The 17664-nt window shown below is 38.2% G+C and overlaps 1 protein-coding gene across 3 annotated transcripts in view; it reads right to left on the bottom strand.

Moving 5' to 3' along the window:
* Positions 1-17664, bottom strand: part of LOC150096671 (lactadherin-like) — a 331206-nt gene that overhangs the window by 189808 nt on the left and 123734 nt on the right. For all 3 annotated transcript variants that reach the window (XR_016549807.1, XM_090408188.1, XM_090408189.1), the window contains one exon: positions 10270-10410. Coding sequence is in view for 2 of the 3 variants with exons in the window: in XM_090408188.1 (XP_090264314.1) it covers positions 10270-10410 (141 nt within the window). In the remaining variant the exon portion in view is untranslated. The remainder of the gene's footprint in view (positions 1-10269; positions 10411-17664) is intronic.

Below are 17664 nucleotides of genomic sequence, written 5' to 3'. Positions count from 1 at the left end.
GTAAGCTTAATAAATGAATTTTTTCCTCTTTTGGTGTAGTTTTATACCGTGAAACACTACTATGAACAATCAACAGTACCCAAGCCTTTCCATATGGATGTTATTGTATATGAGATGTTGAACTCCATTTGATGAGGGTGATCATGATGCGACCATCTAGATAGTGGCCAGCTATCTAGATCAATTAGTGACAATGCTTCTGTAATTAAATTAAAACAAACAGTTTCATTATTACTTGTCCTTTTATCATTTTGGAATCATAAGATCTTTGAGCTTATCATAACTTCGAGTTTAAAACCAGAACTGTAACTTGAACGTTTCTCCATATTTCAAGCAAAAATTACCGGTAATTTACATGACTTGAGATACATTATGAGCAATCCTTCATGAATGACTAATTAGAAGTGAAAGCCAAGTGCAAAATGGACAGCAATGATAGGCAGATAGAGATAGTGTAGCTATGAAGACGTGCATACAACTGGTGCAGTATTAACAAAAAGTCCTGCGACTCAACAACAAAGGCAAGCTGACGATTGATGACTGAAACTGCCACAACAATATACACTATGTATTTCTTAAAGTTTTAAACTTTTATGGTGTGTAAAATATATGCTAAACTTTTTAATTTCGTTTTTCATAAAGTAAAATCAGTGGTGGAAGATATACACGAGGGCAAGTTATATTCGAGTAAATACAGTACATTACTTTTTTCTATTTTTGTTCAGTGGCCAATCTGTCTTATCAATAACACATATCCCACAAAATGTAGCATTTTGTTGGAGATCAACAGATGCAGCCGACTTCTTATAATACACAGAAATGATTTTTACTCAGGAATATATGAATTTTTACTCACTACATCAGTTTATTTCCAAAGACTGGAATAAAGGTATTCCTATAGTGTGAAAAACATTCCATTCCCCAACAGACACTATACTGCAGAAACAAGAAAATAACAAGTAGTTTTATAAAAAAAAAAAAAAAAAAAAAAAATCAGCTAATGCCTTTTTATTCCCGTATATGGGGAGTAGGCGAGGCCATTTAGCCCTATCTAACTTTGGAGACTGAGTGGGCAGCTCAATCTCCACTGGTACCAATCAGAGATAGATGGCCTAAGGCAGGCTATCACTAATTAAGCGGTACACAGTGAAGAGAGACGGCTCAAATGTGCCGCCATCTCGTGGCCCCTAACTCTAACACAATATATTTAATGTCTGAAATAATGTGGGTTCTACGGTCGATTTTCTTGAGTTTACGGGACGGAAAACCCGAGTTTCCGGGAGGAAAAATCCGCTTGCCCGTGCCAGAGATTGACTAACTCAGGAACTGGTCGAAAAAAGGCTTAAAATTTCCTCTAGTCGCCGACTAGACTCGAAACAGAGTCTTCCTTCGTGCGGCCAAGCACCGTGGTATGCAAACGCCACATCCACTGAGCTACACAGGCTCTAAGTAGTTTTATTGTAGCATTAAATACAGAATACTATATTTAGCAACAATTAGTGTAACTATAGACAACTGGAGTGATGCTTCATAATGAAAAATGTCCTCTCCCACAGACACTGTACTGCATGCATTCAAGGAAAACAGTTTTATTGTAGCACCAAAAATAGTATCTAACTAGATATACGTGTTCTAATATTGTTCAGTGGCCAATTTCAGTGGCCAATATCCTCTATTCAAATTTGCATTCATATAAAATACATGGTAACAACTGTTTATAATTTTTTTTATTCGTATGGGGTTTCCCCATTTCTCCAATGTCCCTTAGGACTTGTTGAGCCTTCCCCATGATCAATTAAGTATGTATTTTATAACTGTAGAGCCGTGTGTGTGCGCGTGCGTGCGCGTGTGTGTGCGTGCGTGCGTGCGTGTGTGCATGGGCCAGTTTGCCTGTTCTGAGGGATGAAAAACCCAAGTTTCGTTTCCAGGTGAAAAAAAAAAAAAACCCTACTCCATATGAGACCAACTCACCTTTAATCGAAAGAGACCAGATAACAGTTCCTCACATCATGGATGGGAATCGAACCCAGGTCTTTCCAACCAAAGGGCTTTATCTATACCAACTGAACTACGGAGGCTCATACTGTTTATAATATAAGTATATAACTTGAAATCAGTTTGAATTGCATTTGAGAATTTTGATAACAATCATTAAGACAGTTCACAAAATGCTAATTTTACAAATAAAATTCTACCAAAAAAAGTTGTAACTAACATGCTGGTAAAAAAGTTACCTGTCTGTTGCCGAAGTGGCATACATATGTGTGTGCCTGCATGCAGTGTCTGCATGTGCGAACACACATTGCCCAGCATAAACATATTAAAGGGATGCTAAGACTGAGGCTTCTAATATAGGCAAATCTGTATATCTGGAGTTGCAGTGAAAATGTTAGAGAGGTTTTGAGACCTAGAATTAAGTAGTTATTGGGTAGGTATGAGCAGTATTCTTTGTGATGGTGTCAGCAAGGGTTTGTTAAAGGAAGACTGTGTTTTAGCAGCCTACTCATGTATTACAAGTTGACAAATTCACTGGACAAGTGAGATGCATATACAGTATATTTTAATTTTGCAATAACCTTGGATAGACTGCCATCTGACAAGCTGATTAAACTAAATTAGAATAGACAGGGTTAGAAAACAGATTACTGAGTTGGATAAGAGGTTCAATATCTCATAGGTATATCAAGTTGTATATAGAGGAGCAATGTCCTGGGAAAGGAAAATTCACTGGTGGTGTGCTTCAGAGGTGTTATGGAAATAACACCTCTGAATGAGGAGGGCGCTAGTGGGTCAGGCGCTACGAACGTGCTTTGAAGAGCTCCTGATTCAGATAAGTTTTACTAGGAATAATTAAGTATATATGCGTAATTGTTTAAGTAAGAGCGGCTGTAAACGTTGTACGCTACCGATAGTATTAGTGTGGGTTTTTTTTCCTTGCTTAAACTAAATACGAAAACGTTAATATTAGACCTAGTAACCTGCAGAGAAAAAAAAATGGCGGCTGCATTGTCATTCCATGATTTTAATTTGGATTTCAGTAGGTTCGTTAAGTGTGAGGTCTGTTATATGTATTCCTTCGATTACATAAATGATTTGTGGATGTTTAGTGCGGATGGAAGAAGGGTGTGTGCGAAATGTGACCTGAACGAGGAATTGATGAATGCGAATATGAAGTTGATGACAGAAAGTGCTAGTACCGATTGTGTCGTGAGTGCACGTTTGAAAGAGAATGGCGAGAAAGACAGGCGAAAAAATGTTAAAAAATCAGGAAAAAAGAAAAAGAGCGATTTGACAACCGTAACGGATGTTAAAAGGGACGAAAGTGAGGCGGAAAGAAACGAAATTGAGAGAACGAATGAAAGTAGAAATGGCGTGGTGCAGAAACCGCAAGTAAAAAAAATCGAAAGAATGAATGATAGCGAAAAAAGAATGACTGATGGCGAAAGTTGGACGCATGTTGGAACGAAAGTACTAAACCAAAGAAAGATGAATGACAGTAAAAGTGAAAAGAATGATAGCGAAAGTTGGACGCATGTTAGTCCGAAAGTACGGAAACAAAGAAAGATATGTGAGAGTGAAAGTGAGAAGAATGACAGTGAAAGTTGGACGTATGTTGGACCGAAAGTACGGAAACAAAGAAGGATGAATGAGAGGGAAAGTGAGAAGAGAGGGTCGAGAGTTAGAAAGTTAGAAAGATTTAATGATAGAGTGAATGTGTCGCGAGGTTCAGAAGGTGAATTGGATTGGATGAAGCAAGAAATGAAATGGATGCGGAATGAAATTAAGAGAATGCAGGTCAAAACTATTAAAATAAATCATGATGGCATGAAAGAGTTAACAAAAGATGAGCGAGTGGCGTTGTATGGCGACTCCATTATTAAAGGTGTGCTAGAGGATAAAATGCACAAGGTATGTTTTCCAGGCGGTAAAATGAGTAGAGTGATTGAGGCATTGAACATGAGGCGGGAACGAGCAAAAGAGTTAATTGTATTAATTGGAACAAATGATTTGAGAGAGAACAAAGAGCATGTCAAAATGAATGTCAGGAGACTGCTTGGAAAGATAAAGGAGAATAGTGTGACAGGAAGGGTGGTCAGTGTGTTGCCTAGGTATGATTGTGGTGAAATGAGGCGGAGAGCAAGGATTATGAATGATATTCTGGCTGAAATGTGTGAGGAGATGGGAGTACAGTTTGTTAATGTGTGGAATGAGTTTGAGGGACGAAGTGAGCTGTATGGGAGCGATGGACTGCATTTGAGTGGTTATGGTGTGAGTCGCTTGGAGAGACTGCTGCTGGAAGGTAGAGAAGTGAATAGAGAGAATGAATCAGATCAAGAGGGGAGTGATGTGGAAGAGCAGGAGAGTAAGACAGGAGAGATTGAAGGAGTGGAAATGAATGTGGAAGTGAGTGGTATGAGTATAGATAATGAGAGAATGGGTGTGCAAGAGGAGCAGGGAAACGGGGAGGCTCAGGGTGGACAGGGATACACAGCGTGAGAAAGGTGGATGCTGCAAGAGGAGGTGAGAGAATGTGTAGGCAGGAAAGTAATGGGATGATCAGGGATCAAAAGGAAACAGATGGAATTGCAAAGGGTTCTAAAATGAAGAAGCAGAAAGGGAAATGGCCCCAGTCCAGCATGGAGAGATCACATCGAGTGAGTGGTATCAGTGGAACTAGCTGTAGATCCAGAAATGAGTTGTTGTGTTTGTATACCAATGCTAGAAGTATAAGAAACAAGGCAGATGAAATGGTTGCACTAATTGCGTCTGTGCACCCAGAGATTGTCGGAATAAGTGAGACATGGTTAGATGAGGATGACATCCTGACAGGAATAGAGATGGAAAGGTATGATGTGTTTCGTGAGGATAGAAGGGGTAAAAAGGGAGGGGGAGTGCTATTGATGATAGAGAAAGAGTTATGTCCATACAAGGTAGAGATGCAAGGGGGAAATGGGGCCAGTGGTTTTGAGGCAGTATGGTGTGAGATAGAGGTGAATAGAATCAAATACTTGGTGGGATGTTGTTATAGACCTGGTAATGTGGATGGTGGTGATAGTGAAATGTATAGTCAAATAAGCCAAGCAAATAAGAAAAGGGTGATCATTATGGGTGATTTTAATTATGGCAATATAGACTGGAATGAAGAGATAGCAACTGGAAGTAAAGAAAATGAGTTTCTTGAGTTTTTGAGGGATAACTACCTCAGACAGTATGTAACAGAGGGCACAAGAGGATTAAGGGTCTTGGATTTGGTCATCTCATCGGAGGATGTAATTATCAATGAGGTATCAAATCATCCACCAATTGGTGAAAGTGACCATGAGGTGATTACTTGGGTGGTTGCCAGCAGTGCAAGGACCCCTGTGAAAAAAGGGTATATGTGGAACTACAAGGGGGGTGATTATGAAGAGCTCAGTAGACAGCTTGCAGGTGTAGCATGGAATGAGGAGTTAGCTGGAAAAGAGATCAATGCAGCTTGGGGGATTTTCAAAAAATATTTAGTGGATGCAATGTCTAAATGTATACCACGGGTGAGAAGGTTAAATAAGTTAGGTGTGAGATGGATGAATAAAGAGATTAAGCATGCAATACAGAGAAAAAGGGCATTGTGGAGGCAGCATAAGAGAAGTGGAAGTAACCAATTTCATGAGTTCTACAAAGACCAGGCAAGGAGAGTGACTTGGTTGGTGAGAGTAGCTAAAGAGAGGTATGAACAGCAGTTAGCTAATGAAGCTAAAAAGAATCCTAGGGAGTTCTTTCGATATGTAGCCAGCAAAAGAAAGAATGATTATGGAAGGATGACATTGATTGGAGGAAATGGTATAAAGACAGCTGTTGCAGAATGTGTGGTGGAGATACTTAATGAGCAGTTCATAAAGATCTTTCAATCTTGTGAATGTGACTTCATGGAGAGATTAAGAGCAGTTGATGATGGGGAGGAGAGACTGACTGTAAGTGAGCAAGAGGTGTTTGGGGAGTTGAGTAAACTAGATGTAAATAAGGCTGTGGGACTTGATAATATATCACCACGTATTCTGAAGGAATGTGCCAGAGAGTTGACACCTGCCTTGACATATTTTTTTAATACGAGTCTTGCACTTGGTCAAGTCCCTAAAGAGTGGAAGGAGGGCAAGATTGTGCCACTTCATAAAGGAGGTGATCGAACTCAAGCATCAAACTATAGGCCTATCTGTGTGTCGGGTGTTGTGGTTAAGTTGTTGGAGAAGCTTGTGAGAGCTAGAATCCAGAGTTGGGTTGACAACAATGGTATAATCTCTGATGGACAGCATGGATTTGCTAAAGGGAGGTCGTGTTTTAGTAATCTACTTACTTATTACAATAAAGTGACTGCTTCCTTGGACAGAGGAGAAGGATACACAGTAATATACTTGGATTTCGCAAAAGCTTTTGATAGAGTGCCTCATGATAAGTTGACAGTCAAACTAGAGCAGATGGGGTTGGATATTAGATTAGTGCATTGGATTGGAGACTGGCTATCTGATAGGTATCAACAAGTTGTGTATGGGGGTGCAATATCCAGGAAAAGGAAAGTCACTAGTGGAGTGCCTCAGGGATCTGTTTTAGGGCCATTACTATTTAACTTGTATATTAATGATATTGGCGAAGATTTGGATGGAGATATTCAGTTGTTTGCAGATGATGCAAAGTTGGGAAGAACCATAAAGAGTAGTGAAGATGTTGTGGCCTTGCAAGAGGACTTGTATAGATTGAGTGATTGGGCAAGCAAATGGGGGTGTGAGTTCAATGTTGCAAAATGTAAGGTTTTAAAATTTGGAAAACAAAGATGGGATGCAGAATTTATGCTTGGTAAGAATATATTGTTGGAAGTAGAGGAAATAAGAGATCTGGGAGTGATAGTGGATAAAGATCTAAAATTTAGGGGTCACATCGCCAAAATTGTGAAGACAACACAAAGACTTCTGGGAATGATGAGGAGGACACTGACGTGTAGAAGTAGGGAGATTCTTGTTCCATTGTATAAGGCTTTGATTAGGCCACACATGGACTATTGTGCCCAGATTTGGTCACCTGGTTTTCAGAAGGATGAGGAGATGTTGGAAAGGGTCCAAAGGCGACTGACTAAGGTAGTTTCTGACCTCTGGAATGTCGAGTATGAGGAAAGATTGAAAAGATGTAATTTGCAGAGACTAGTGGAGAGAAGGAAGAGGGGAGATATGATAGAGACCTACAAGTTGGTAAGGGGTTGCTATAGGATCAATGGTGGAGAAGTTCTACAGCGAATAGTGGGAGATCAGGGGAGAACCAGAGGTCATCCCTGGAAACTGTATAAAGAGGGTGTGAGTAGGGGAGTGAGAGGCAGGTTTTTTTCGTGCAGAGTTGTGAATGATTGGAATGCCTTGCCTGAGAGTGTGGTGTCTGCAAGGAGTTTGAATGTGTTTAAGACCCGGTATGATGAGATGTGTGTGAGATAAAAGGACCTCCTAGATGAGTCTTTGACTCCATGAGGTCTTGTTTAATAATAATAATAATAATAATAATAATACTGTTAAATTCTATGTTAATATTATATGATTAACTAGAGATATGTAGCAGTTTGTCAATGATGCAAAGTTGAGGAGAATTATGAAGAATTATGTCAATGGGCAAGAGAGTGAATATACTGGTTCAATATTGTGAAGAGTAAGATTTTGAAATTTGGTGAGCAAGGATAAGACCCAGAATATACAGATGATGGAGAAATTTTGAAGGCAATAGAACAAAAGATGAGAGATCTGGGGGAGGACAGGGACCTGAAGTTTAGGGATTGTAACTATGGTAATGTCCTCCCAAATTTAGCAGTGTGATCCTAAAGTTTGTGTTTCTTGAGAGGACCATGATATGCAGGAGCAGAGGTTACTGTTCTATTGCAAAAAAAGATCAAGATCAAGCCACATAAGAAGTTTTTTTTTTTTTTTGCTTTTACTAAAGCACTTGATGTGAAGTCAACAGTCTCCATATACATACAAGTAGCATAGTTGGGTACTTCACATCCAAACTTTGTTTACTGTATTTACTTGAATATAACTCGCACTTTTCCCAAAATTAAAGTTAAAAAATTGTGCTGCAAGATATATGCGGGGATTTTCAGAAACTAAAGTTTTCAGGAAAAAACTGAAAATGGGTATGACTTACCAAGAATCTCCTATTTGCTATCACTACTTCAGGCCTCGATAGCGATTTCTTTCTGTGTATCATCAAAGTCACTACCCAAATAGCATCATCTTCTCTCCCATTATTTCAAGCAAAAATTACCAGTAATTTACATGACTTGAAATACATAAAACAAACAATCATTCACAAATGATTAATGAGAAGTGAAAGCAGAGAGCAAAACGGACGGCAATGGTAGGCCAGTAGAGATAAAGCAGCTATGAAGACGTGCATATGATTGGTGTGGTATTAACAAAAGATCGCACAACTCAATGGCAAAGCCAAGCCGACAATTGTTGAGTTGAAATGCTGATTCTCTTCAAATGAATTCCAAAATATCTGAAACTGCCATAACAATATTCACTATATTTCTTAGTTTTAACACATTCATGTCGGGATAGTGTTTTGCCCATTTATCATTCTGACGGGATTTCTCATTACCGTTTGTGTACCACTTCTGCGTCGTACGGGCAGGCTCAACTGACACAAAGTTTCAACCATTAGGTTTAATTTTATTGCTGCTTGTTTGTGCCACTTCTCCACATTGGACTGGCAGGCAGACTCATATATACATTACATGGCATGTTAGTTTCAATTCTCTGGTAGAATTTTATTTGAAGTTAGCCTTTGTGATCTGTCTTAATGGCATTGAAAATTTCAAATGCAATTGAACAAACACTTATTTCATATAATTGAAATTTTGGACAAATGTGTGGACAATAGTTTTTAGTTAAATACCGTGTTTGGCAGTACAACATACAGTTTTGCTCGAGTCTATACAGAATAGTTTCTGTGGGAGGGGATGCGATTCATTAGTTAGTGCCGTTTTTATCCCAGATGTCTCTAATTGCATTATTCATCGATAAATATATTACACAGACTGCAAATGTCTCTGTACCTTATTCAGTGATACAATAAAACTACTTGATCTTTTTGCGTCTGCAGTATAGTGGGTGTTGGGGATTGCATGTTGTTTACTGTGGCAAGCGACTCAACGTGTTTAAACTTTTTTTCGCATGCAAAGTATATGCGAATCTTCTTAATTTCCTTTTTTCATAAAGTAAAATGTGTAAGTTATACAGAAGGGCAAGTTATATTCAAGTAAATACAATACTTATACAATTGAATAAAAGATTAAACAAGAATATAATTTCTTTCCAAGTATAATTCACATAAGAGGTTATTATTATTTCATTGTGTGAGGCCTTGATCAGGACGCATATGGATTACTGTGATCAGATCAGGTTACTGTTTCATCAAGATGACAGCATATTGAGAGGGACCAGAGAAGATTTACTTAGGTAGTCATGGAACACTGGAATTTACATAGGCTCTGGAACACTAGAAATAAAGACACATTGCAGGAATGGAACTTATAGTGTCTCTTACCATATAAGTTGGTAAGGGATTGTTATTAGTTAAATGTGGAAAAAAATTTTCATAGAATGAAGGGAGATAGGTCGAAAAGAAGAGGTCATCTCTGAAAGCTGTAAAATTAAGTAAAGTAATGAGAAGTAGGTTCTTTCCATGTTGAGTGGTTGGTGAATGGAATGCATTGTCTGAGAATGTGACAAGTACAAAAATGGTAAATAAATTTAAGATTTAATGAGCATTGCGTCTAAGAATGGAGATCTTCTGCAATGAGTCTTTTGATTCCATGGAGGTTTAATGTTAATAAAAATAATAATATTCAGAGCTCAATAATATGCTCACTCATTTGCACATGAAAAGTAAATTTTGCCAGCTAGCAAACAGCTGCAGACTGGACAAAATAGAATTGTTTTTATTTTATAAAAAATAACTTTCTAAACAAAATCTCTTTCAACTTCAAGAAAACAGAGAAAAATATGTGTCATTTAAAGGGCCATTCTAATAACAAAAGTTAATGTAATAAATTACTTAAATTTTCCATAAAATTAATGTTGTTTTTGCTGTTCTTCCTATTCCTATTATTTATTGACATTCTTCTTTGAACAGTTCTCATAGTTGGGTATAGCAAGTAAGATTTTGCATAGTCTGTCAAGCCCTCATAATATTGATAATAATGATAATAATAAACAACTATTCAAAAAGATTTTTAAAATAATCTTTCTGTACCATCATTCTGTTTAGAGCACCAACCACCATAGCTGTAAATATGTGCATCCTCCGGTGTGCAGGTTCCTTGTTTACTCCATGGGCGTGCACTGGAAGCAGTCAATTTTGCTTGAGGTGGAAGACTAATGATCTCATTACATTCTAAGAAAGAAAAGGATGGATGGGAAGAAAAGTAGGTTAATGATGCAGTACAGCTATTTAAAAGTGGACTATGAATCAATTTATAAGCTCATTTTGAGATTGTGGCTTTTGAGAATTTAATTGCACCAAAGCATAAATAATGCAAAACATAGTCTCACACTTAAATTTATACCCAATAAATTTGAAAAGTATAATTAAAAATAATTATTACAAAACTGAATAAAGTTTTAAACAGCAAAAATGAAAAACGATAATATTTTAATATCTTGTAAACTTGCAACATTATCATATCATAAGTATATCATTAATAGTGTAGTAATTTCTTCATTGTCAAGCATCCATCTGGAATTAATTAAGTGGGCTGATACAATTACAGGTTGTAGATTAATTAGCATAGAGACACATTGGTTAAAAATATCTTACCTTACTCTCATCTTCTCCTCATATGTTAGGTTCAATGAACTTAATATATGAGGAGACACACTGGTTAAAAATATCTTACCTTACTCTCATCTTCTACTCATATGTTAGGTTTCAATGAACTTCACATCCAAGTAACTGGCTTCTTAGTAATCTAATTAATGCTCTTATAGAGGATTATGTTTGTAAATTGTGTGTATACTGTTTTGGTTTAAAAAAAACGAATATTTTATTTATGCTTCTAAGCCATTTCATCAGAGGGCTGGATAACTATGTTAATTGTTAAAATGATTTAGGAAGATATCTAAGAAACTGAGAGATTACAGCAGACAAGGATTACTATCGTACCTTATCTTTAGCAAAAATCAAATTACGAATAATTTCATGCAATAAATTACAGGATTTTCCTATTGTTAACTTGATTTTGAATAAAAACAAAGACAGGATTGCTTTTTATAAGAAACCATGACACCAAACTATTTTGAATATTAAATCTTCTGCTTTTGACCTCCTCTGGTTGAAGGTTTCCTTTCCTTGACCCACTTAGTAACATTCATATGCCGCATTTGCCAGTCCAAACTCTGAAAACCACTCAGACCTCTTTACCTTCCTCTGCATGAAGTTCGACTATCTTCAATCCAGCTATCCAAAGAACAAAGTCATCTTCCTAGATGACTTTGTTCTTTGGATAGCTGGATAGTTGTTCTTTGTTCTTTGGAGAGTTGTGGGCATTCAGGTTACCTGAATGCCCACAACTCCAACTAAATGTCCTTCTCCAACACCACTGAGCAAGCAGGACACGATCAAAAGTTTTAGATATAAACGATGATCTAACACAAATCATTAACCTACCTACCAGAATTCCCAACAATCCCCTCCACATTACCAATACCCTTGATCTTTTTTATAACTAGTTCTCCTTCCATACACACTGCAGAGGTTATCTCTCTCCTCTCAGCAACTCAGACCTCAATCTTGTGCAAGTTTCCGGTCTCACAAAATGCCCACCACTGACCACATCCACCTCATGTCCTTTGGCACTACAAAGGTACAAAGTGGTATGACCTCTGAAACTACCACTCTCTTTTCCATGGCATGGGTATTGCTTCTGTGACACCTGCACTGAGTGAGTCACAGAAATCATCCATGCTGGCATGCAGGCATTCATTCCTCATTCCATCCACTTTCCAAGCTCTGGTTCCACAGAAGATCTATGAAGCAGTTAAAGAAAAAACTCAGCTTACTGCAGGCAACTGCCATCAAGTTCAAATGGAATGTATATTCAGATTGTCAGACATACAGAAATTTCTGTTAGGAAGGGATTACAAGATGGGGGCTGAAAAGTTCTGATAAACACCTAGAACATGGGTGTTCAACTTTGTGGACTGCCTGGGCCACATTGAGTGAAGAGGAATTGTCTTGGGCCACATATAAAATGTATAACATATTTAATGTATATAAGTAACAAAACTTCCCTTATTTTTTTAAATTTTTTATTATAACATTAAAAAAAAAAAGAAGGCAGCATAAACACAAAACTAGTCAGATATTTGGGCTTGTTTACGTGAAAGCAACGCATCAATGTCTGGTTTGATAGAAGTGGTTGCAATTCATAGGGAGCTTTCAAGGTTCTTGTCAGAAATTTTTGATCTAACTTTACTCTTCATATGCTTCATTCTTGAAAATAGTGGTTCACAAATGTACATACTATCAAAAAGCCAATGACATGATAAAGTGTGATTGTGAAGCAAAAGATATTTTTCTCTGGGAAGATAGGTCTTATAAAAATCTAGCAGAGAGATATGATCAAATTTTTCTTTGAGTGGAATATCTGATTGCAACTCTATACACTCCATTTGAAAATTCTAAGATAATGTATTTATGTTGACTGAAAATGAAGTTGCAAATATACAAAACAAATTTATAATTTTTTTGTATATTTCACATCAAATAATAATGTTAAAAGTTTAAGATCTCATGGGACAGCATTACTAACAGTCTAGGGACGAATGCAGCCTGCAGGTTGGACACCCCTGACCTAGAACAAAAACGATATCAAAGCAACTCTTCTTGTATTTCCTAGAAGAAAAAGAACATATGAGGTGGTATCAAAGTTTTGAGACTAGCTCTGTTTATGAGAAATTACTTTATTTATCTACGTTTACACACTATCATCTTCAAAATAGTCCCCTTGCATATCAATACAGCACTCCCAGCATTCTTGCCACTTCTGGAATGTGTCCTGGAAGTCTTCTTTACAAAGCATGTCAAGCACCTTCTGCGATTCACGCTGAATCTCTGCAATGGTATCAAAACGGTGACCTTTGAGCTGGATCTTCATCTTTGGGAAGAGGGTGAAGTCTGCAGGAGCCAAATCTGGCAAGTAGGGTGGGTGCAGAAGTGAGATCATGTTGTTTCTGGTGAGAAACTCACGTGTGAGGAGAGCTCAGTGACAGAGTGCATTGTCATTGTGAAGCATCCAGTTTTTCGCGCGCCACACATCTGGTCACTTTCGCCGAATGTCCTCCCTCAGATGCCTTAAAACCTGGCAGTAGAACTTGCTATTGACGGTCTGGCCCCTGAGGACGAATTTTCGATGCACAATGTCGTGAATGTCAAAAAAGACGATGAGCATGCACTTGGTTGAGCTGCAGACCTGCCTCGCCTTTTTCGGTTGTGGAGATGATGGGCTCTTCCGCTGTGAAGACTGTTGCTTCGTCTCAGGGTCATACCCGTACACCCAAATTTCTTCGCCGGTAATGATCTTCGACATGAAGGATGGGTCATCCACGACACGCTGACGGAGTTCTTGGCAGACTTCGACACAGTGTTCCTTCTGTGGGTCAGCAGCCTGGGGACGAACTTGGCAGCAACACGCTGCATGTTCAAATCGCACGTGAGGATTGCCTGGACTGTTCATATGACACACTGACAATGGCAGCAATGTTGTGGAGTGTTCTCCGACGATCCTCATGCACAAGTTGCCAAATGGTTTTGACATTTTTAAGGGTTGAGCTCGTTGAAGGTCTTCCTGATCTCTCATTGTCAGTGATGTTCTTCTGCTATTGAAGCATGCGTGCCACTCAAAACACCTCGAACGACTCATTGCAGCATTGCCGTAAACTTGTCGAATCATGTCAAACATCTCTGTGGCAGATTTGCCCAGTTTCATGTAGAATTTATCATTTGCTCTTTGTTCTAACTTGCTGTCCATGATGAAATCGCAGATGTGGTAACATAAGTGGTCAGAATAGCATCAGTTGCACAGCTCCTGATGTACACAGGATGATGTCTTTTGGCACAATGACTTATACAGGTATGTGCTCCCTGTGACTCTGCATGCAGTCTTGTGCTGTCATCTGTTGGCATGTTACAAACCTAGTCTCGAAACGTTTTATTACCACCTCGTATATCAGTTGCTTTAATATAATTTTTGTTCCAGGTGTTTATCAGAACTTTTCAGCCCCCCCCCCATTACAAAACAGGTAATTATGACAAGCTGAGGAGTTAGTTTTCAGCAGTCACATGGCATAAGAATTTGGTGGGGAGAAATTTGTGGTGCACGGGAGATAGTCAAGAGGTGTTTCAAGAAAACAGCATCAGAATGTAGGTTTGGTTTTGGATAGATAAATTCAGCAGGAGTTGCAGACAAAGAAAAAGTTGTGGAGGGAATATAAAGAAAAAGATTATCAGCGTGCCCAATGAGCAGCACAAGGCCAGACAAGAAGAGTGACATGTAAAGTCCTGTGAATGGGTGACTAGTAAAGAAGGCTAAAGATAATTATGAGAAAAAGCTAGCTGATGAGGCCAAAAAAAAATCCTAAAGAGTTAGAGGTTCTCTCTCCTCTCCTCTCAGCAAAAGTCAAGTAAAAGAAGAAATAACTATAGAAGGATGGTATTAAAAAGTGCTGATGATGGAGAAGTAACAGAAACAAACTAAATAGTTGAATTAATGATGTTGCAATGTCATATGTGAAATTGACTATGTTCACATTGCAGAACTTCAATGTGAATATAGCTATGAGATCAGATAGCATATCTGCCTTGTACTATGAGAATATGCAAGGGAATTATAAGCTCCACTAACTAAGCTGTTTAATTTAAGCCTTAGTACTGGGAAGGTGCCAGTGGAGTGGAAAGAGGGGCAAACAATTGCACTTCATAAAATAGGTTCCAAGAAGACAGAAGTAGAAATTATAGAACAATCAGCATCTCAAGAGTAGTGGTTGAGCTATGAGAAATTAGTGAAAGACAGAATTCAGAACTAAGTGGATAGGAATATGATACTTTATAAGGGCCAACATGGTTTTGTGAAAGGTAGGTCTTGCTTCAGTAGTTTGCTTAGTGTTTATAATAAAGTGACAATGGAGTTGGATATGGGAAATGACTACTCTTTGATACTGCTGGACTTTGCAAAGACATTTGGCAGTATTCTTCATAGAACTCTGTTACATAAATTGGACCAAATGGGGATGAATGTGAATCTGGTGATCTGGATTCGAGGGTGGCTGATGGAAAGATATCAGAATGGTTTATGAAGGCATTGTGTCCAGAAGAAGGCAGGTGACCAGTGGTATAACACAAAACTCAGTACTTGGTTCTCTGTTGTTTAATTTGGACATCAATGACATAGGAAATGATTTGACAGGAAATATTCAGTTGTTTGCTGATGATGCAAAACTGGGAAAAGCGATGGTAAATGAAGGTGATGGACAGCTCCTGCAGATGACTTAAATAGACTAGCATTAAACAGACTTATGCTTGGCCACATTAAACTGCCAGTTTAATGTGGCCAAGCATAAGGTGATATACTCTGATAAAAAAGAGGTCAGTTGTGTACTATATTGATGGCATTGAACTACAGAAACTCACGAGGACAGGGAATTGGTGGTGATTGTGTACACAGAGTTGAAGTTTAGAGGGCATATTGCGAGGTGGTCAAGACAACATATCAGGTTATGTGACTGTTGAAGAACATGCTAACAAGCAGGGAGAAAGAAGTTACTGTTCCCCTTTGTAAGGGGAACAATAACTTCTAATAAGGGGGGACACTTCATTCCCACACTGGATTCTGTGGGGATGAAGAGGTGGTGGTGAGAATCCAGAGGCAAGGGACAAAGATTGTGGCAGGTTTATGGAGTGCTCCCTATCATAATAGATTGAAGGACTGTAGGCTTCAAAACAAGCTGATAGGTGAAAAGAGGAGACATAACAGAAGCATACAAATTATTAAAGAGGTTTTATATAGGATTGACAGTAAAGATTTTTTCAGTACATGGCAGAAATGAAGAAAATGTGGGGTAACCCATGGAAATTGTGGTTAGCATATGTTCTAGGACTAAATTTTTTGTTTGTAGGGTGGTGAATGAGTTGCCAGAGGTGGTTATGAGAGTTTTGTACCTTTGAGGAAAGGTATGATCGGCTTTTTATGAATAATGGCTAGTGTGTGAATAATAAATCTCCCATGATGAATCTTCTAACTCCATACCAATAGCTGAATAATAATAATAAAAGTAAATGATGTTCACAACCACTTGCAGTCATTCAAACCATACATATTACTGAACAGAAACCTAAATTGCAGCTACATCCACTACTGCCTACCTTCAATGATCAAATTACACATCCCATGATTCCTCTCACCACAAGGGTAGCACCTGTGAGAACTGATATTAATTGCCAGAGAATGCTAACTTGATTCTAATTTTGCCATTCTCTGGCAAGCAACATCAATTATTTGTGGGTTCTCATCCCAAATTTCAACATAAATGTTGTTATCACTAAATTATGGTCACTTCCAATGTCAGCACAAGGCAAGGATCTAGTTCTTGCTGAGTTTATACAAATTTTATAGTTAGTTTTTATAAGTATATAATCAATTAGATTCTGATTTTTTCCATCTGGGGGGGGGAGATATGGCTATTTTTGTGACCTTTTATGTGAGACTATTCTGCAAGGCAAATTCTATCAGTTTCATACTCCTATCATTTGTTTCTTCAAGTCCAAAAGGCCTAACAAAAGGAAAAAAATTCCTCCTTATTTCTGTTCCAATTTTTTGCATTCCAGTCCCCTTGTACTATTAGAAAGTCTTTCTTAGGTGTTTCATGGATCAGGTTTTTGATTTGATGATGAAAGAGATCCACTTTCTGGACCTCATGTGAGGTTATTGATGCATATGCTTGTATTTGTCTCTTACCCTTTCATCTTATCACTGCTAGCTTACTATTCACAGGTTTAAAGTCTATGTGCTTAATATTAGTTTGGATTAAAAAACCAATCCCTTTTTGCCCTCCAAAAGGAGGGCAAAAAGGGATTTTATATTCTTTGAAAAGTCACAGTTACCAGTAACACATTTTTCATCTTCTCTCCTGTTGTACGAAAGAGATGATGCAGTTGGTTGTCCAGGCAACAACCACGCCAGCATGATATTCTGTAAGTGTTCCTCCATATCCGTCTAGTAAGGTAATTAAAGATGGGTGGTACCCATCTCCTCACCTATCTTTGCCTGCATGCATTTAGTTGGACAAAGTGGAACAACATTCACACCCAGGTTGACCCTACCAGGAGCATATATACAGAGCAGCCATAATTAAACTTCTCCTATTCAGAACCTTATGTAGTTTAATCTAACAACTAGAATATCACCAAATTTGGTAGGGAGACTAATCAAGACATGGGAAGAAGGATTCCATGAAAAAAATTTAGTTAGAAAAGTTCCAATGGGAGGGAATATGATGCTGTTGTAGCCCAGGAAGCCGAAATTTTGCATAAAAAGAATTGAACACCTATTTTGCTGGCATCATAAGAGCTATAGAGTAAAGGGGGAAACTTCAC

This window comes from Typopeltis vanoorti, chromosome 18 (genome assembly GCF_054136105.1).
Source record: "Typopeltis vanoorti isolate ZY-2024b chromosome 18, IOZ_Tvanoo_1.0, whole genome shotgun sequence".
Taxonomy (NCBI): Eukaryota; Metazoa; Arthropoda; class Arachnida; order Uropygi; family Thelyphonidae; genus Typopeltis; species Typopeltis vanoorti.
Note: the sequence above shows the minus strand (reverse complement) of the source record. Positions and strands in the feature narration are given on the sequence as shown.